This window comes from Lygodium microphyllum, chromosome 29, assembly GCF_053477565.2.
Source record: "Lygodium microphyllum isolate KBCC chromosome 29, Lygodium_microphyllum_v1.1.10, whole genome shotgun sequence".
In the NCBI taxonomy this organism is placed as follows: Eukaryota; Viridiplantae; Streptophyta; class Polypodiopsida; order Schizaeales; family Lygodiaceae; genus Lygodium; species Lygodium microphyllum.
Genome location: NC_141163.1, coordinates 43,430,479 through 43,453,218, shown reverse-complemented (window position 1 = coordinate 43,453,218; position 22,740 = coordinate 43,430,479). Strand labels below are relative to the sequence as shown.

Below are 22,740 nucleotides of genomic sequence, written 5' to 3'. Positions count from 1 at the left end.
GATTTGCAGTGTTAGAAGAAGTATCTTCTGCCAAGTCAATGTCTTCATCTTCTGCCTCTTCTTCTTCCTCTATGTCTTCATGCTCTTGAATTATATTCAAGTCTTCTAGCTCATATGTTGAACTTTCTCTTCGTTTGAAGAGCTTGATTCTTTTTCCAGCTATGGGTATCTTCATGCTTGTTCCATCCAATTCAGCCAATGAATATGTGTCATTGTCATGAATGACCTTTACCACATATGGGCCAAATCAATGCTTCACCACCTTCCTAGAAGCATTGTATTGATTGTCTAACCTGTTGTCATAGACAAGCACCCAGTCATTTTCTTGAATTTCTCTTGACCAAAGTCGATGTCGCTTATCAAATCTTTTGTGTTTTAGTCTTGTTGTCTTTAGCTTCTCAATAGCTGCTTAAATATATTCAAGCCTTCTTTCTAGCTGCCATATGTGCAAAGTCAGTGACTCTTCTCTACTGATATCGTCCTCCCAAGGTAGAAGACTCCATGTGAGAATAGATTTTTCAATTGGCATAATTGGTTGTTGTCCATGCATAAGTTCAACTGGCATATAGCCAGTCACTGAAATGTGAGTAGTCCGGTCAACCCATAATGCAAAATGTAGCATTTTAGGCCATTATTTGATCTTTCCTCTACAAGACTTTGCTAGAGCTTTGAGAATAGGTTGATGACCTCTCTCACTCTTTCCATTGCCTTCAGGGTTGTAGGCTGATGTTAAAGCCAACTTAATACCCAATTGAGCAAAGAAGTTGTGTGCCTCATCAGCATCCAACTCCTCTATCTACAGTTACTTTATTCACACAACCATATCTACAAAACACTTCTTTAAGCAAAAAATGACAAATAGCTTGAGTGGATTTGGTTGTTAAGGTATTTCCTTCAACTTGATTGGTTAGATCCTCTCTTGCAAGCACTAGATACTACATATTCCATATTCCTATAGGCATGGTTACAAGATCAATAACCCATCTATAATGTATACACACGGGATAAGTCGGTTGTAACCCATCTTGATGCTTAACCATAGAATACATTTGACACACATAACAGGTTTCAACAAAATGTTCTATGTACCGATACATGTTTTGCCACTAATATTTTTCTTTCACTTTACTAAAGGTTCCCCATTTGCCTCTATGGCCAGCCCAGAGGCTTTCAAGAAATTCCTTCATTACCAGTTTTTGCAATCTTTTGTTACCTAAAACTTGGACAGGTGCTCCTTTCTTCTTCTTTACGTGCTTCCATAGATAGATGTCCTTCTTTAAGAAAAAAACCATAAGCTTTCCTCTTGATATGCTTGAACTCGTCATCAGTCCAAATCTCCTTCTTCTTCATTATGCTCAAATATTGGCCGATCTTCAGCCAATCTTCTTCATAATCTTCTTCAAGGAAATGAACTAGAACTTGAGTAATGCAATGAGCATGTTGGCTTCTAGTTGACCATCGTGTTGTTTTTCGCTTTGGACCAATATATGCAATAACTAAAAATGTATTTTTAGCAGCCATGGAATGAAATTCAACAAGTATAGATTCTTCAGCTTCATCTTCTTGCATCAGCTCTTCTTCATTGTCATATCTTGCATGTGATAGCATGTCAGCAAACTAGATTCGCCTTTCTTGCAATATGTTTTAATTTGGGGTTAAGAGATTTAATATATGCAATCCATCTTAGCATAGCAATGCCGGGTGTAGAATAGTTGGCAATCATGCAGTTTCTACCACTACGGAAGCACCTATAAAGTATTCACGATCACACTTTAATGCTGTTACAACTCCCCACAATTCCCTTTTTACTTGTGCATACCTTCTTTGACGTTCATTGAGAAATTTTGCTCCAAAACGAATTGCATACATGTTACCTTCAAGATCCTCTTGGCCAACAGTCCATCCTATCCCAATGGGACTTGTATCCACAGTAAGGATAATGGGTTGACCATTTGAATAATTAGCCCTTTTGAGAGTGGGGGCTAAAATTAATAGCTTCTTTAATTTACACATAGTGAGAGTATGCTCATTATCCCAAGAGAATCTTTGGCCTTTTCTTAATAATTGATAAAGATTTTTGGCTACATGAGCAAAATATGGTATCCATATGAGATAGAATACATATGCGCCAATAAATCTTTTCACCTCTGAAACATTTTTACATTTTCTTGCATTCTTCTGATGGCATCTATCTTGATTGGAGAAGGTTTGCGTCCATAGGGGCCACATAGATGACCGACCACTAGGACTTCTTCTACTCCAAAAATCGACTTAGCTCCAGAAAGGGTAAGATGTACCTCTTCTAGCCTTGTCAAAATCCTATCACAATCATGAATATGGTTAACTACAAATTTCCTACAGTCATCTTCGTCAAGCTCCTCATTCTTTTCATTGACTTCACATCCCTTGATAGGTACATCATCAAGAAATGGAAGAGCAAGTTTTGGAATAAAGTCCCTTAAGACTTTATGCATGGCATTCATCATATGGGCTACAGAGTTTGTTGCACCTTGTGGTAGAGTGCACATGTGGACGAATCCAAGAGGTATCTTCATTGTGGTAATGTCTCGACTTTCTAATGAAAGCTGAAATTGGTCATATCCTGAATATAGGTTGCCCATAGAATAAATTGCTCTACTTGCAAAAGCTGATGCCAGGAGGCATATTTCATGGTGGATTCCATGCCATGGTAGATTCCGTAAACTTTTATTACCGGGGCTCATACACAAAGTGGATTCTTTGTGCGAGAAGTCGATGGGAACGGCTATCCTTTTCGGGCATTTTGTTAATTTTGTGTATACATGGGTGATTCCACAAAATACATATTTAATTAAGAAACGTTTATGAGTTTAGAGTGTGCACTCGTGATAAATTAAGGTTAGGATTGATTTCTAACCAATTTATTTATGTAGTTGAAGGCTACTAGGTATTCACTTTTTTTCGGTTTAATTGTATTATTTTACTAACGATTGTAAATGCTTCAGTTGATGTGTAGAGATAGCAGCGGTGGCAGTGGAAAGCATTGGATGATAGCGTGTATTCAAATTATCATCAATATTTTGATGGGCGCATACCTTAGGCATGGCGCCTATATTTTGTCGCACCTATTTATCAAGGCGTTTGATATTTATTTATTATTTTTGTATGCACATGGGCGCACGATTTAGATATTTGTATTTGGACATTGTAATTGGGTATGCCTGACTTCTTGGGTGCCCATTAGCTTTAACTCTATTTGGCACAAAAGCAAACTCAAAAGCCAAAAGCGTGCTATTTTGTAATTTGGGCTATTATTTGAGCTTGAAGATGATTAATACATAAAATACATGCTTTGTGGAGCGCTCACACAAGGCATGGGGGGATATTGAACCCAATTGGTCTCTTGTTCATGTCATGCAAGCTTTCTACATTGTTTTGTGTGCAAAAAGTAGAGTTCTTTTGTTCTTGGGGACCTTATGACGCTCACTATATGCGCTTACGACATCCGATCTGTGCACTAGTGATATCATAGCGAAGCTGAGATCGAGAGCTTCCAATTGCTTACCATCTTGCACGAAGGCGGAGCTCCTGGAACAATCGAGCTCTACAGCCAGTTTCATCGCGAACGGTCGATACGGGTGTGTTCCTGGCGGCGGTCAAGAATCCCTATCTACATCCTGTGATCGCGAAGGACCGGCCTGAGGAGGCGGAGGACCACGTAGGCATCTTCTTTTTCAAGTCGTTTTGAAACAGTGAACAGTAAGCTCTTCTTCCATATCCAAAAGCTTAAAAGCTTTAAGTCAAAGCTTAATAAGCTTATTTAAAAGCTTAAGGGGCCCAATTCTTTTCGACTGGTAACGCGGCATGTATTTGTCAGCAACGGCGGCGAAAAACAATCCCCCCTCCTAAAATCAAATTCGTTGACAGTCAGCTTAAGTCAATTAAGCTTTAAAGAAGCTTAATCATCTAAGTCTTTCAAGCCTACTTACTTCTCCAAGTCCTGCAAGTCACAGAGGTTCAAAACAGACTTATCCAACTATTCCCATAAAGACTGTTCATACGCAGAAGCACAGAAACTATTTATTGCTCTCTGGAAGACCCTATTCCTATTTGCAGACTTATTGAACCAGTTTCAGCAAACACAAAAGGTCATACGAAGATTATACGCAACTTCTACGAAGACAACGAATACCGCAATTACAAAAGAGAAAGACTACAAAAGCCAAACAAAAATTTATAAGCCTTGTATACTTGACTTTGAGCTACGCTCATCCCGCCAATCAGATTTCAAGAGTGTGAGGTCTTTTGGATTTTACAGGATGACGGAAAGAAATATGGATGATCTTAGGGCTGAAGGTGATTTACCCGAACCAACGATGGAACAAAAATTGGATTTGATTATGATGCAGCTTGATGAAGAATGAAGAGCCCGACAAGCTTTGCAAGTTCAATTGGCCAATCTGCAACGATCTACCACCGACAAAGATGGACCGCGACTTGAAGATCTTATACGACGTACCATCGATGTAACACTTGAAGCCCAATCCATCCACAAAGAAACAAAGATAAGTAAAAGAAACTTCAAATTTCATACTTTCAATGGATCTCGAGATGGAAAGACTGTACTTGCATTTATCAGTCAATTTGATGATTACTTTCATGAAGAGATATATGCTGAGAAAGATAAAATTAAATGTGTCACTAATCATTTATTTGATCGAGCATCTCTATGGTGGACTATGGTTCGCAAGAGCATTGATTGTCCCACTACCTGGGAGAGTTTCCAAAAGAAGTTTTTGTAGAATTTTCTTCCTTATCAATTCCATGAAAAAGCCATTAAGCAATGGGATCTTCTACAGCAAAGAGATCATGAACCTATTTCCCAATACATTGAACGTTTTTGGAATGCCCTACTGCAATTACGCATGCTCGAAGATGTACCTAAAGCAACTCACAAACACAAGTTTATGTCGGCCTACTTGGACTTTACTATGCTGAAGTCAATATGTTCAAGCCAACAACCCTTGAAGATGCAATTTCCTTGGCTCATGACACTGAAGACAAGATTCGAGGAAGAGACAAGCGTCCACAACAATTTCAAGCTAAGGGTAACTATGGTTCCAAACAATTCAATTCAAATTTTATAAGATTCAATCAAAGTGGTTTTCTTCCATCTTCATTCCATAAGTCTTGGACACGACCACCTACTTTGCCATCAAATATCAACCCAAACCCTAAGCCATCCTCACAGCCAAATCCCAATATTCCTAGACTTCCTGCCATTACCAACAATGTATCTAAAGCCAAACCTATAGTTTGTTACAAATGCCATCAACTTGGACATCTAGCAGCCAATTGCCAATCGAAAAAGCCACCTTTCTATATCAATTATCTTGGAGCAATGAAAGAAGAAGAACGTGAGGAAATGCTTGATTTTACGGAAGATGATGACGACATTGGTACTACTTCGGATACTTTGCTAGGTATGCCAACTCCACATTCTTTGTTGACAATGAAATGTTTTGTGCATGGTAAAGAAAAGATTATTTTGCATGATGATGGTAGCACACATGATTTTATTTTTGCAAATTTAGTGAAAAAATTGAAATTACAAACTGTTTCTACACATTATCGCATTAAAGCAGAATTCCTAGGCACAAGATATAATGGAACACAAGAGGTGCATAACTTAGAAATTAAAATTGGTGAATACACTGAACGTAGAAATTTCCTAGTTGTACCTTTGCAGTCTAGTGATATTATCTTAGGTATGCCTTGGCGTCATTAGTATAATCCTGACATAGATTATTCTACGCATTCAATTAAAATTTATTTTCAAGGAAAACAAATTACATTGCATGGTATGCACACATCTAATAATTTTCCACTTCTTACTCATACTCAAGCTAAACGTACATTACGTAAAAGTAACAAATCTTATTTAATTTGGGTGAATGAACTTCAAGCTAAAGAAAAACATATGCATCCTAGGCATAAACAATTTCTTGCTCAATTTAAAGATTGTTTTGCTAATGATTTACCACCTGGACTATCACCTTCACGTTCTAAAGATCACAAAATAGATTTAATTCCTAGTACACAACCACCATGTAAAGCACCATATAGGCATAACCAAATTGAACAAAAAGAAATTCAAAATCAAATAGAGGAATTTCTTAACAAAGGATTAATTAGACCTAGTAGTTCTCCATTTGGCGCACCTATTTTATTAGTAAAGAATAATAATAATACTTATCGCATGTACATTGATTATCGTGCCCTGAATAAAATTACTGTTAAGAATAGATATCCAATTCCTAAGGTAGATGATCTTATGGATAAACTACAAGGTTCTGCCATATTCAGTAAGATAGATCTTAAATCTGGTTATCATCAAGTAAGATTGGATGAATATGATATATTCAAAACTGCATTTAGAACACAATTTGGACACTATGAATTTCTAGTGATGCCTTTCGGTCTAACTAATGCACCTGCTACATTTAGTCGAATGATGAATCACATATTTCTGAAATATCAACATTGTGTTATAGTATTCTTTGATGATATATTGGTATTCAGTAAAAATGAGAATGAGCATTATGAACATCTGTCTTTAGTTTTCAAGTTGTTAAAAGATAATCAATTGTATGCTAATCCAGAAAAGATTGAATTCTTTCAAACAGAAATTGAATATCTAGGTCACATTGTTTCATCAGAAGGTATTAAGGTTGACCCTAAAAAGATAGAAGTAATTTTAAATTGGCCCATACCCAAAAATGTGCATGAGTTACATTCTTTTCTAGGCCTTGCTAATTTTTACAGAAAGTTTGTGCGAAATTTTTCATTACTGGCTTTACCTTTGACTAAACTTTTAAAGAAAGGTATTGTTTATAACTGGTCTGATAATCAACAAAAGTCTTTTGATTTATTGAAACATGCACTAACACACATGCACTAACACATGCTCCTGTATTACAACCACCTGATTTCAATAGACCATTCTTTTTAGTAGCTACTGATGCTAGTGGATCTGGAATAGGAGCCGTCCTTGTGCAAGATAATTATCCCATAGCCTACTCTAGCCGTAAACTGAAACCATCTGAACTTAAATATTCTACATATGATAAAGAATTGCTAGCTGTAGTACAAGCATTATGTCAATGGAAACATTACTTAATGGGTTCTGAATTTATGATCAAAACTGACCAACAAAGCATTAGACATCTCCTTAGTCAACCCTAAATATCTAACCAACATATTAAATGGGAAGCTTTCTTTCAAAGTTTTCATCCCCTTATACAATATCAACAAGAAAAAGACAATATTATAGCCGACGCTTTATGTAGAAGACCGAGAATTCATAATATCTTTGTGATATCATTTGATTCCCTTATCCCTATGAAAGATACTTATCATCAGGATATTACTTTTCATGCTGATTGGAATAAATTAATTGCAAATAATTGGATTCCTATTGATTCACTGTCTTACAATAATGGATTCATGTTTTATGAAAAGAGATTATGTGTTATAGTTCCATTTAGATCTTTTGTTTTGAATGAGATTCATTGTTCTCGGTTTACCTAACACTAAAGCTAACCATGATATGATTTGGACTGTTATAGATAGGTTTAGCAAACAAGCATATTTCATTCCATGCAAGAAAACTTTAACTGCATCTCAAGTAGCTCAATTGTTTTTGAAAACTGTGTTTGCTAATCATGGTTTACCAAAAGTTATTATTTCTGATCGTGATTCTAGATTCTGTAATAATTTTTGGATTACTTTGTTTGCTAACTTAGGAACAAAGATTGATTTTTCATCTGCATTTCATCCTGAAATTAATGGTCAAACAGAAGCTACTAACAATACTATTTTAGATCTTTTACGTGCTTACACTATTTCAAAACCACATACATGAGATACACATCTACATTTACTTCAGTTTGTATATAACAATACACCACATACAGCTACAAAGAAAGCACCATTTGAAGTTATTTATGGATATAGATTGTCTACACCTGTTGCATCATTATCAAATAAAATTCAGACCGCTGATGATATTGCTAACATGCACGCTACTATTTTTGATGAAGTTAAAGATATGATTGCCAAAGCCCAGCAATCATATACAAAGCAAGCAAATAAGAAAAGACAGGCCATGAATTTCAAAGTTGATGATTATGTTTGGTTACAAATAGAAAAACGTAGATTACAAAGTGTAGATAAACACCCAGTTGTGAAATTAGCACCTAGATTCTATGGACCATTCAAGATCATACACAAAATCAATGACAATGCATTTAAACTGAAACTCCCACAACATTGGAAAATCCACAACACCTTTCATATTAGTTTATTACGACCCTTTAGAGGCCAATTACATGTACACCCTATCTATGAAAACCCACCTTTGCTAAATGATGAGACTGAAATCCTTGAGCTTAAAGCTATTATAGATACTAACTTTATGACCACTAGAACTGGCCGTAGATATTCTAGATATTTGGTCAAGTTTAAAACCATCCTGTTGAAGAGGCCCAATGAATGCACGCTAGAGACTTAAATGCTTTCCCCACCCTGTTAGCTCCACATTGAGCTAATAGCAATTGAGAAAAATTGCTATCCCACCCCAGGGGTATGATGCTAGGAGGCATATTTCACGGTGGATTTTGTGCCACAGTGGATTCCGTGAGGTTTTACAGTGGATTCTGTAAACTTTTATTACTGAGACTCATACACAAAGTGGATTCTTTGTATGAGAAGTCGATGGGGACGCCTATCCTTTTCGGGCGTTTTGTTAATTTTATGTGTACATGGGTGATTCCATAGCGGGTGATTCCACAAAATACATATTTAATTAATAAACGTTTATGAGTTTAGAGTACGTACTCGTGATAAATTAAGGTTAGGATTGATTTCTAACCAATTTATTTATGTAGCTGAAGACTGCTAGGTATTCACTTTTGTCGGTTTAATTGTATTATTTTACTAATGATTAGGAATACTTCAGTTGGTGTAGAGCTAGCAGCGGTGGCAGTGGAAAGCATTGGAGGATAGCGTATATTCAAATTATCGTTAATATTTTGATGGGCGCATACCTTAGGCATGGCGCCTATATTTTATCGCGCCTATTTATCAAGGCGTTTGATATTTATTGATTATTTTTGTATGTGCATGGGCGCACGATTTAGATATTTGTATTTGGACATTGTAATTGGGTATACCTGACTTCTTGGGCGCCCATTAGCTTTAATTCTATTTGGCACAAAAGCAAACTCAAAAGCCAAAAGCGTGCTATTTTGTAATTTGGGCTATTATTTGAGCTTGAAGATGATTAATACATAAAATACATGCTTTGTGGAGCGCTCACACAAGGCATGGGGAGAGATTACATCCAATTGGTCTCTTGTTCATGTCGTGCAAGCTTTCTACATTGTTTTGTGTGTAAAAAGTAGAGTTCTTTTGTTCTTGGGGACCTTCTGACGCTCACTATGCACGCTTATGGCATCCTCTTTGTGCACCAAAAGCTTTAGCAAACTCATCAACAATTGGACCCGAACCAACATTTTGGAGTGTGACACAATTCACAGGCTGTAGATCTTGAATGACTCGTAAAGATCCATTTTTCTTGGGCACGATAAACCATTGGTTTGAGTAGGGCGCTGAAGAAGGTTCTAAAATCTTCGTTCTAATCTTTTCATTTAGAAGTTCCAGTAATTTGGGCAAATGCGCCCTTGGAACAGGAATAGGCTTGAGATTCCAAGGCACATGTAGGATCATAAAAATGACCATAGGAGCCACAATATTTGGATCCACACAGCCTATTTCACTTGGTTGAAATGCAAAAGCTTTTCCATGTTTCATTAGCATTTGCATAAAAGAGTGTTTTTTAGCGGCGAAAGGAAAGAATTTTCACATATTTTGAGCTCTTTTATACTTTCAAATGTGAACTTGTAACCAATGTTGGAAGGATCACGAAGACTTGGCTAATTTGCTGCCCTATCAGCCAGCCCTTCACTTTTAGGAGGCAATGGGACTGCCACAGGTTTGACTTTCTTATCCATCGTATTGTGTTTTGTCTCCACTTGCGCTTCAACCTTATTGAGAAAACCAAGGTATTCCTGCTCAACAAATTCTTGAATTGTTTGATAAAAATCTAATGTACATACTTCTATGGACTGATTTTCTACCTGATTTTCTGCATGAGCAGCTACATATATTTCATCCAATGTGTCAGTAGTGATTAGTCCAAAAAAAATGCTTGCAATATCTTCATTTTTAGCCATCATGTCATAAGTTTTCAGCTTCCTTTTTACATGACATAAATATTTTCTTTCAACCTTAGTCATGGTCGGAAGAGACTTATAACAGTCCATGCTATTGGTTGTACATACATAAAAATTTACTAGAGACACAGTTGATGTAGCATAAGGAGGTTCAATCTTTTTACATGATGCTCTACCATAGCCTCCTTTTATAGTAGTGCAGCCCGAAAACCCTTGAATTCTTGGGCATTAGGAGGCATAGGATAATCGGGCATTAGTAAGAAATTGGAGAGCTCGTTCATTATCCTTGCTTCGGATTCGAGCATAGGAAGACCCCATCAAGATCTTTTGTTTCCAAGCGGGCTTCAGAAATGTAAGGTTGCCCAAGAATGATAGGGTAACTATAAGAGTCTTGAACAAAAAAGTGAAAACTGTCTTTTATGTCTCCAATAGTTACCTGCACATTAGGACATGCAGCATATAACTCTCCAAAGAGTTGTTTGCAGCTCTCATTTGCCATCCTGGATCAACATCTATGGGCCATCTGCCACTTTCATAAAGACTCCTTGCCATGATGTTTATCTCCAAGCCATGGTCTAAGAGTGCAATACATGGTGTTTCTTTTTCTCCAATTTTGACTACTATCTCTGTTGTTACTCTTGCCCAATGCGTACAGGAGTAGTGACTGCTTGGAATGAATCGAGCCTCTTCCTCCTCATGCATGTGCTGTAGATGGCATTCTTTTTGAGAGGCGGGCTACCCAACTAGTTTGGACCAGCTGACCATTACATTTTTAGCTTTCACTTCTTTAATTTTTGCATTTATATTTTCTTTATCTTAATCTTCAATTGCTACAATTAATTCTTTAACTGCTTCAAGATGAATTCCTTGTGAAGTCAACTTCTCTTCATCCTGCACAAAAACTCGAAGAACTTGCAAAAAAGCATGCACTGTTTCTTCAGCTTCATCACCAACATATTGTCTTTTCCTTTTGATTACATTAATAATTACATCATGGAATTCACGTTTGGCAATTCCAAGAATTTCACCTAAGGTGAATTCAATTTTTCTTCTTAGAATTCGTTCTTCTAGGACTTATTTGAGATCGGTTGCAGGTTCTATGTCAGACTGCAATTTGTAGCCTGGCTGCTTGCCTTTTTTCTTTCCTTCGGTCTTCTTTGTTTGTGGCGCATCTTCCATCTCTTGATCTGGGGTTATATTTTCAGCAAGCTTTGGTTGTTTAGGCGTTCTTCTAGTTACCTGTTTTGGAGGGCCAGAAGAGGAAGGCCATGGTTCACATCTTCTCTTCTTCTCTTTTCTTCAATCAAGACTTCTTTATGATTGACGTCAACCAAATGTGCAAAGGTGGAAAAAGAATCTACTGGTTCTTTCCAACCAGTTATTCCTCGAATGCACTGACTGGCGTTAGCCAAATCTTCTTTGGCTGCTTTACCACATTCCATTTGATCTAGTGCATGCATCCATACTTTAGATTGCACATTAGTTTTACATGCTTTCAAACTTGATTTAGTTGGCTCAATTTGCAGCCCATAGGTAGCTGCATCAATTGCTGCATAGGCATTTTTTACAGCTAAATCTTCTAATATTTTCTTCATTCCACCATTGCCAAAATTTGGTTCCAGTGGAAGACCGGTTTCAACTACATGGATTTTTTCGTCTTTCCGAAAGATAAGTTTATGTGCTTGAGCCTCATGGAAGGTAGAACACTCCCTCTTGTCATGTTGTTGGCTGTCGCACCAAATACAACACCTCTTAAAGCCTTCTCTCATGGGTCTTTAAGTTGATGATCGTCCTCGTTCTTCAACTTTGACATCCAGCTTCTCTACTTTGGAATTAATTTCTGTAAGATTCAAATGAAGGTCACGCATGCTTTTAATAAGTTCATCCATGACATCATTTTTAGAAGGAACAGAAGAAGAAAGAGTTGGTTGATTAGTCAAACGAATAGGGGATTTTGAAGGTGAAACAAGCTCCATCAATGGAGTTGTTGAAGTTGAAGTAGAGGCCAATCTTAGTCCAATCCGCTCTCTTTGAGCAATCAGGTTAATTGCATTTGTAACATCTGTCCATGCAATCTTGACTCCTAATTCAGAGGTAGCATCTTCTAGGTGATCATTAAGATTTTCTTGCAAAATGGGATCTGCAGCCTTAAGGAATAATTCAATCTTTTGACCTTCTATACTTTGTTGGTCTTCAACATCAAGTTGTTACTTTCAAATGCATGGTATAGAGCTGTTGCAGCTAAACCTTTGTTGGGTTTTTCAACCCATTCAGTGAAACTTTTCTTTGTTATAAGGCCAGAGTCTTATAAGAAGAATTCTTCACGTAGGGCTTTTTTGAATGCAGCCCAATTCGCATCTTGTTGGAAAAGACCATGGATTCTTTCTTGAAGACCATGCTTGGCTAGTTTGGCCAAATAACGGCTCCATGCATGTTGCGGTACACAAAAGAGGAGCATTTTCTCAACATACAAACAAATGAAAATAAAGACATTTTACCATTAAATTGTTTTAATTCATGCCCAACTTCTTCTAGGGCCTTGATAGCTGTGGAATCAATCTAATCTTCTTCTTGCCTTTGTTGTTATTGTTGTAACATTTGGATTTGTTGTTGTTGAGTCTGATGTAGTATGCACACCAATTGTTGTAGAGTATCTCGTGAAGAATCCCCCATCTTGGAGTTCGCTTACACTGACCTTCACATCGGGTTAACCAATGTCACTGCGTGTAGGGTTGAAGGTCACCACATGGGTTTTGAAAGAGAAGAATGTATGGGGGTTCAAGAGCTTAGACTCCACAGATGGTAGAGATAAGAGAAGGGTTGAAGGTTTCAAGCCAAATTCTTGAAGATAAGTGACAACAGGGTGAAGGTAGATTCAAGGAGAGGAGTAGACGGAAGAGAAGGGGTTCAAAGAGATTGAAGATGTAGAAGAATACTTCCAAAAAGAATTAGAAAATATAGAAGAATACTAACAAAGATGAAGCCTATCAGTTTCTTTCAGCATTATGAGAAAATATAACTCTAATAGACAAAAACGTGTACAAAATAATACCTTCCTCTATGTTGCTCAGATCGCCAATCTGATCCTTCCAATGGCTTCGAAAGGGGGGTTAAATACCAGGACACATGCCAAAATCCTACCAAATCACTCCTCCTTCATCTTCCACTTTCGGAGTGTTGTTCATTGCCTGAAAACAGTGATCGCATGTCATGCGATTTTGCTAATCTCTCTTTTTACATAAAATCCTCTCAAATCAGCTGAAAGCTACATGCTTCCTTTTACATGTCATCCTAATCTAGAAGTTGTCTATAGTTTTGTAGATTTCTTTACAAGAGATAATATCTAGAATATTAAAAATTGATTAAAATATAATATTTTTGAACCATGGACACTAACACTAATGTCAAAAGTGGCATTGGCTTCCTAAATCTAAAAGGAAGCCACACTCTAGATTTTTTTACACGTTGTGTGCATAGCAGCACAACAACGTGGAGTTGGTAAATTAGTTAATGATGTTTGTGTTGATGAAAGTAAATATGAACACCAATCCTATATACAAGAAGATATGTATACTTTGGATGATTCTTTTTGTATTAAGAGGATTTTTTTTATCAACAAGAATGTAAGGATACAAATGTTCATGATGTGGTAGAAACACTAAGCTCGATGCATGTCAAAGAAGTCAAAGATAAGGCAATGAGAACACGAAGGCACCCATGATCTTTCCTAGTATTGAATATAATCTTCCTTTTGAGCGATGGATGCAAGATTCTTTATCCAACACTCGTCTAGCTCTCAAAGATGAAGATTGTCAAGTTGACATCCTTGGAGTGAAATGCCAAGTCACTAAAAGTTGACTTTTGCTAGAAAGATGGAGGATGCACTATGAAAGATAATGTTGAGAAGAATCATGGTACTTTGGAAGAGGCAACAATGGATGTGCTGCAACCACAACCAAGGATAGAAAGAGCTCTCTTTCACTTTGGATTCTTTTGTTGAAAGGAAGCATGTTGCTATGAAAGGCATTTCTAAGCATGTTGCATGCACACAAGGATAGTTATAAGGTGAAAAATATGAGAAGGACTCTCTATTTGATTCTCCTTTGTTTGTTTCATTTTAAACAAATTATGCATGTGAACTATGGAAGAAAAGGTCTATATGGGATATAGACACTTATCTCGTACCTCTATTGCACATCACCAAGGTATATAAAGAAAAAAGTTTGTTTCTAATGTCTCAAAAGGCACTTTTGTTCAATGGTTGCAAACAATGATGTGTTATATTCAAGATGGCAAAGAAGGATATGGAGTGTTTAATAATAAGATGGAGCAAATAGGGTATGATCAATCCTATCATGACAAGGAGATGAGGTCCAAGAAAGTAGTAGTACTTATGGATTCTGGTCAAATTGAAGGATAGATCTAAAGAAGATTCTACTTGGTAAAAGAGTTTTGCACTAAGGGAGAGATTTCCCATTTTTATATTCAAGGAAAAGAACCCTTCCAAAAGGAGAAAGTAATATCATGACAAGGGGATTAAGGGTTCAAGGGATAGTTCATGTAAAGGCATAGGATGAGGCATTGAATATTTGCATAGTTAATTAAAATGCTATGTAAAAAGGGAACATGATTACCTTGTTAACATGTTTGCATTGATTATTATTTATACTTGATTAGGTTAAAGTGACTTGATAATTGAGAAAAAGCCCATTAGGATTGAAAAATTTCTAGGTGGGCCCAACAAAACTTACCAAAATCCCAGCAAACTTTTCAAAAACCTATATAAGAGCCATGTGGAGCCATTGATAGCCCACTCCTTCTCATTTGGATAATTTATCCTCTCTCTCTCTCTCTCTCTCTCTCTCTCTCTCTCTCTCTCTCTCTCTCTCATTTTGTGTGTATGATAGGGGAGGCCTATTGATTTGGTATGCACTGTGAATCTAGCATATGCATGGCATGAATGGAAATCTTCTCCTACCACTTAGTGTGCAAGCATAAGTATGTGTATATGTGCATGTATGTACACATGCATGATGAAAGGGTCATCCTATTGGCATGCATCATGAACTTGCCATATACATATCATGAGGACTCATGAGGCATTCCTTTTCTTATTACATATTATTTTTATGATGGAGTTTTTATTTGTATGTGTTTGACTTATTGTACATGCATGATTGTGTGCATGTATGCATGCATATACACACATGCATAATGAAAGGGTTTTCCGACTGGCATGCATCATGGACTCAATATATTTGATTCTATTTCAGTTTTCATCATGGAATTGGGGTGCATATGGATCAAAACTTGATATGGAAGTAATATGTATTATGTTATCTCACATAGATAATGAGAAGAGTTTCAAAATAGACATGATAGTATAAATAGTATTTAAGAAACTGGAGCAATAGCAAGGAGAATCTTCCTGGTAAAGATAGGTTTGGGTTACAAAAAGACTCATCCTTAGATGAGCACAAATTCAAGAGCAATCTAGAAAGCTTAAGCTCATTTATTCATTATTATTTTGGTGATGTATTGAAAATGTTTTCAAGAGTAAGAGATTTTATGAATGATAGTTTTTTTTTTTCAAAGGATGTTGTAAAAGAGAATTGATGATATGCGTAGAGTTGGCTAAGGTAGAGGGTTAGGCTCACTTTTGTACAAGTACCTCGAGTCCTCAAAGTAGATAGTTACTGCCACTCTGTGGACAAGGGAAGTATATATGAAAATAAGCTTGTTCTTCTATCTTAGTGAAATCTACGTATATCATTAACTCTCTTTCATTAAAAAATTTGAAGAGGAAAACAATTGTTTGATGTAAATTTATTTATTCTTGAGAGTATACTCAATGCATCACTACAATAATTATGAAAAGGTGGGCCTAGTAATGTCTTTGAAAGTTTCTAAATTATTCTTGAATTCATGATTATCTAAAGATAAATCTTTCTACAACCCAAATCATATGTTTTCTTAAAAACCTTTTCTAGAACTGCTTCAGCTTCTTGAATAGCTATTATGATGTCTTGTCTATTTTAGTACTCTTCTCACTAGTTACAAATGATTCATGGTTGCTCAAATACAAAGATAAAGAGGTTGCAATGAAAAATGGGTAAGTGCTTCTATAAAGGTATTAATAAAACTTTTATCTACTTTTAATGAGCACATAATTCATGTGACATAAAATTAATTATTAAAATGATATGTAAACATGTAATAATGATTTGAACATTAGTAGCTTTTATATATTAAGAGTATGCATAGCACAAGTAAATACGCAATATACTCTAAAATTTGATAGCTTTTATACCACATGAACATGCATAGACACATGCATATATGTTGTGTACACATACTTATGTTGAAAATTTATATAGGTAATTAATAAGAAATTTATACATCCAACTTATAAGTAATTAAAATAACATTAAAGAACATGTTTAAACTAATGATAAATAAATGCCAATGAGCTAATTTTGCAAAGTTAAGAACAACATAATCCAAATAGCATCAAACAGCAACCACACTATGAGCTAATATTGAAAACTTAGGACTTTAGTCCATTAAAAAAAGTGCACATATGTCTGATTGACATTGTCTAACGCAATACTATATGTCTAGGATGCTACCAGCCCATGTGAGGAGGACCAAATATCCAATATATAAAGTACTTTGTGATACACTAATGTTTGCTTAAAAACAAGAACTAAGTCTAGCACACAATCCATTATTATCTCTTACTCTTGCTTGAATGAGTAACTAAATTTTTTTGCACATGCTTTGGTTCCTTGTTTACAAGCATCCCTATGCAAATAATGGAATTTGGCTCATTGGAAGATTCTCAAAACCATCCACTCAATGCATGACTCAAGATACTATCGGGGTTTTTTTTCCATATAAGAGAGTTCTTTACCTAAGAAGGATGCACTCCCCAAGACACTCACTTGAAAGCTAAAAAAGTGAGAAATATAGTTAGGGTCCTCTATATATAGTGCTTTTTAAAGGGTTAGATAGCTCCTTAGATTTTTTCAATATCCCGATGAGCTTGTCGAGCTCATGAAAATACAAAAAAAACCCATGGGAATATATACGAATCCTTGCCGGCTCACTGGCATAACAAGTTTCACCCTGTTAATATTTTTTCTGAAGTTATTAATGTGAAATATCAAAGCTAATGACATGTTATTATTATGAGATCACAAGAATGTAACCATTTCATCGCGATCCTTGATAGGTTGCCAACAGATGAGTGTATGGGCACATGGAGCAAAGTGTCAAACGATTAGTGATAACTGTCAATGGACTCACCAAGGTTAGTCTAGATATAGGGTCTATACATCTACCTAAATATATTAGTGTGGTGGTAAAATGAGCTATTCTCTTGAGTGATTGGAGGATTTTCTCACTTTCTGTGTCTGTCTCACGGCTATGGAAGCCATGCATCGAGGGGATGCATATGTCCATGAGATGAGATAATATGCAATACGATAGTGAGTGTGCTTACACACAACTCCATAACATCTATAATCTTATCTAAACCTCATAGGCTCAGAGCTATAAGATGAGCATGAAATGTTTTTAGTGTGGATTCAATTAGTCAATGATTCTTTATTGAGTATAGTACAAAGAAAAGTATTGATTTGTGGTACATGTAATATAAAACATAGAGAGCACTATTCTCGTATTAATGAATATCTCCTATTTCTTTTCAAGTTCAAGTTCAACCTTGGAATTTTTCATGAAGCTTGATGGATGCCATATAAATGCACATAAGCTCAAGAGGGTGGGTGCAATTAATGTAGTGCATTATGCAATGATTTATACTAAGAATATGCCAGTTATATGCTACTTCGTAATTAACAATTATGTAACTAGCTTGAAAGCTATCTACTAGGATTAAGGGTGAAACTGACTTTTGCACGCACTCAATTATATCAACCTTATAGCATATTTAAACCATTTTTTATAACACATGCTTCCTAATGATTATGCTAAAAATATGATATGGACTGATTTGCTGATATTGATTTATGTTCAAGTATAAAATGTTTATTCAATGTTGTATATTTCATTTGAATATTGAGATGCATTTTATTCAAAATGGTGAGATAAAGTGCAATATGGTTTTGTATTTATATGACTACAATATATAAAACTTATGTATCTAACTTAGATTTTAGGTTATGATTACGCTAAAAATATGATATGGACTCATTTGTTGATATTGATTTTTGTTCAAGTATAAAATGTTTATTCAATGTTGTGTCTCTCATTCAAATATTGAGATACATTTTATTCAAATGGTGAGATAAATTGCAATAGGGTTTTATATTAACATGACTATAAGATTTAAAACTTTTGTATCTGACCTAGATTTTAGGTTATGTAATGCTAAAAATATGATATGGACTGATTTGCTAATATAGATTTCTGTTCAAGTATAAAATGTTTATTCAACGTTGTATCTTTCATTCAGATGTTGAGATTCATTTTATTCAAATGGTGAGATAAAGTGCAATAGGGTTTTATATTAACGTGACTACAAGATATAAAAAATTTGTCTGATGATGTAGATTTTAGGTTTAGGTTAATATGTAAAATGGAGACTATTTCGTAGATAGTTATAGAGGGTTGAATGAAGCTATGGAAAATAAAAATTGTATACTCTCAAAAGGACCATGCAACTAAATTCTAATGAAGGAAAGATTTCACTATCAATGAGACTCCAAAGTATAAACCTTCTATATCTACCTTAGATATTAAGTTTTGAGTGATAACTAAGAAAAATGGAGGGCACCATTGCATTTGAAATACCCCAAACTAAGGGGGTTCTCTATATGTATATTCTTTATGTTACATGTGTTCAAGGCCTATTTATAAATACCCTTATGTGCGAATTTTTCATGATTGAAGCATAAACCCCTTTCTATTCAATCAGTATGTAACTCCTTTATATGGCACCCTTTTGTATGTTAAAAACAGTGTAAAATAGTATTTGAAAAATTCCTTATCCACGTGATACACACAAATATTTGGACCGAACCCTTGAGGGCCCAAAACCCTGTCTTCGATTAAGAAATGCCAAGAATGAAGGTCTAGAGCTCAAGGCATTAAAAAGGTTTTGAAGTTTGTAGCTCAAGTTGCGGCCTTAAAGAGGTTGGCAAAATATTAATCCTCTATGGCATTTGAGAGGGCCTTCAAGAGGTTGGCAAAATATTTATCCTCTATGGGATGTGAGAGGGCGGCATGACAACAAATTGCTAGTTTAAGAATATTTGCTTATTGATTTTCCAACATTGTTCCAATTTCATTATATGAAACTTAAAAGAGGAAATACAGTTAGGAGCTCTAATAAACTTTTTATTTTTCATTGTAAATCCCGTTGCTTAATAGAGAGAAGAAATAATGACAGCAATCATAACCTAAGCTTCAAGAAATGGTGATGTAGAAGAAAGCATTAATGCTCAAATGTTGGAGGATGAACGTGCAGGCAAGATGATAATTTAAGCTTTACAAAGCAAAATGTTTTTTTTATAAAAATGTTAAAATTGCTGACGCATTATTACGTGGGAGTGTGGGGCGAAGTCAAATGCGACCGTAGAGCATCGACAGGTTGCGTAAGGAGGGTTCGTTGGGTGGCATTGAGACTTTTCTGGAGATTCTCATTAACATAGAGCAATGCGCTGACAACGAAATGCTGGTAGATCCCGGGATCTAAACCCGATTGTTTCAAGTTGTCATCCAGGCTCTTCTTGAAGTCCTCCCGCAATTTCGCAACCGGGTCAGCTTGCGCCTCCGCCTCCGCCTCCGCCTCCAGGGATCTCAAAGCGATGTCCGCTTTGTTCCTCACGAATATGCAGGGCTTCCCCAGCGCCGTCGCCTTCCTCGCCACATCCATGTCCACCTCCGTCACTCGATCCCCTATCACCACAACGTAGCAGTCGAAGGCATGCAGCTTATTTATCTCAAAATATGCCCTTGCCGGTTGCCCCACAACTCCAGCTCCTGGAATCTCCCACAACGCCACCGCCTTTCCCTGTCGCGTAGCATTCCTGATCACATGTTTCTTCATTTGTGTTGCCTCCCCTGTCGCCGATGACCTTGCCGCATCTATATTTTCGCGGCCATGGTGAAATGTTAATTGATTTTAATGCTTTTAGGGTTATCCATCATCCATGCCTGCCTCGACTTTTGTTGTCCACTCATTTTAGCCATTAGATTACGAACAAAAAAAAAACCACAGTATATTCAATGAATCACCATATTATGTTCAAATTGCAAATTACAAAAAAACAAACCACAATATATGCAAATTTTCTGCTAGAAACAAGTAATGCATGCATTTTGAAACGGGTGCATAGCTTCACAAGTTTGGAGAATCGGAGTATTTGAGAGGCAAAACTTGCAGGGATGGGACAATAGCAAGAAAAGTTGTGTCTTTGGAGAGGTTAGAACAAAGAGAAGCAAAGAGGCCCTTGGTTTGCACTCGTTTAGAAATTTTGGACTGCAATTAATTTGGGAAGTAAGGCACAAATTGATTTTCGAGGGGGATATAGCCTATAAACTTAGATGCTATTGGGAGTTTACAACAAGTAGGATGGGGCAAGATAAGTGACACATATCAAGGATATAGCCTATAAACTTAGATCCTATTGGGAGTTTACAAGTAGGATGGAGCAAGATAAATAAATGGGAGCTGGCCAACATTTAATTAGCAACTCCTATGATCGAGATTCTTGAAACTTATAATTCTCAAATTTTGTCCATCTTTAGATTTTCAAGCACATTTCTCCCTCCATCAACAACATCAAAAAGTTGAATTACATGCACATTGTGCTCTCAAGAGAAACATCTTGCAACTTACATGTCACATGAATATTACAGAAATCTCACACCTATATTGCACAGATTAAGGTCACTAGTGCCACAGCTCGGATATTTATGGTGTAATATATTTTGATATGTTAGCGACTAAACTTTTTCTTTTTTTAAAGAAAGGCTTGAAATTCAGAAAATGCTTGGGAGCTATACTCTCTCTCTCTCTCTCGTGCACGTTCACGTGTGTAAATTCTACCTGGGCTGCTGTCGCGGCAGAGAGCGTTGATGAGGGTAGACCTGCCGACTCCGGCCATGCCCACCACCGCCACGTTGAACTCGGTGGCGGCGTTGAAGCCGTTCTGCACCAGCCGCTTCCTGGCCCTCTGGATGGTGCGGTTCTTCCACCATTCCGCCAGCGCCGCCCACCACCCTACCACCCTCTCTATCAGCTTCCTCAGCCCATCGGGCGTTCCCTTGACAGCCTGCAACACATTGCCCATAATAACCCTTCTCTTTCTCTCTCTCTCTCTCTCTCGCTCTCTCTCTCTCTCTCTCTCTCTCTCTCTCTCTCTCTCTCTCTCTGTGTCTCCTCCGCACAGATCCCCTCTCACTTCCTGCCCCCTAATAACCCTTCCGCCCTCATTTACATGCTCGCTTCCTCCAACCACCTTCTCTGAGTATATGCTTTGCTTTTGCTTTCCTCCTGGACCACAGTATCACCACCCTCCTAAAAGAAATCGTCCTTAATTGTTTTTTTAAAAGCCTCTTGACACCCTAACAAAACAAGGAATATATTTTCCCCCTTTGGAGTTCAGCCATGCTTTTAGTCACTCCTTGCAATTGAAAGTAAAGGTGACTATAATTTTAGTAAGCAAGAGAGAAAAAGGGCATGCCACACAATGAAAACTTGACCTATTCTATATTTGAAACTTGACCTATTTTACATTTGAAATGTTTGTGAGGTCTACGTGCAACTACACTCTCACTTTCCATTCAGAAACATATACTTTCTTTTTTGGCCTATCATATATCCCAAAGGTAATAGTAGCATTCAAGGACACAGTTCTCTCTAACCAAAAGCTTTTAAAGTCTTAGAGAAATGATAACCCAAATAATGTTTTGACTAACTCTCATAAGACTACCACATTTTCCTACAAAAAACTAATCCTTTTTAAAGTTTTACAACCTCATTGCTGCTAGAGCCCTAAGAAACAATATGAACATAAATCCAAGCATGGAGATAGCCAACATTGCTACATTAGATGGCATAATTTCTACACCATAAATCAGTTTGTCATTGTCTAGGTTCAAATTGACATGTGTATGAATTAAAGCAAGCAATTATTATCTAGAAAAGAATGGCTTCATGAGATAACAAGATACATTACTAAGGTTTTCTAGTAGCATGCTTATTATGTGATGCAATGTTTTGTTATTGCTTTCCTATTGATTCTTGGTACCTTACATGTGCAATCATTGAGAGCCATTAGTAAGGTTGATTATAATGTGCTTGAGGTGTCTCGAGGGTTTCTCTCTAGCCTTAGAGTTAAATGACTACTATAGAGGGACTATGTTTTCACTAGGAATTTAGCAAGTTGATTAAAAACCCCATAGCATTTAGGACACAAGATATGTGGTGAATACAACC

The 22,740-nt window shown here is 36.5% G+C and overlaps 1 protein-coding gene across 1 annotated transcript; it reads right to left on the bottom strand.

The window, feature by feature from the left end:
* Window positions 1-19,585: 19,585 nt before the first annotated feature.
* Window positions 19,586-21,687, bottom strand: LOC148010562 (uncharacterized). The gene is made up of 2 exons (XM_087671485.1): window positions 21,349-21,687; window positions 19,586-20,384 (listed from the first exon to the last, which is right to left on the bottom strand). The coding sequence occupies exons 1-2, from the start codon at window positions 21,590-21,592 to the stop codon at window positions 19,837-19,839; spliced, it is 792 nt and encodes a 263-aa protein (XP_087527611.1). The 5' UTR covers window positions 21,593-21,687; the 3' UTR covers window positions 19,586-19,836.
* Window positions 21,688-22,740: the final 1,053 nt, after the last annotated feature.

Excerpts from the sequence above, each read along its gene's own strand:
- LOC148010562 (XM_087671485.1), bottom strand. The coding sequence starts at position 21,592 with ATGGGCAATGTGTTGCAGGCTGTCAAGGGAACGCCCGATGGGCTGAGG. Across the intron at positions 20,385-21,348 it reads CTGCCGCGACAGCAGCCCAG|ATGCGGCAAGGTCATCGGCG; the intron begins GTAGAATTTACA and ends GCGAAAATATAG.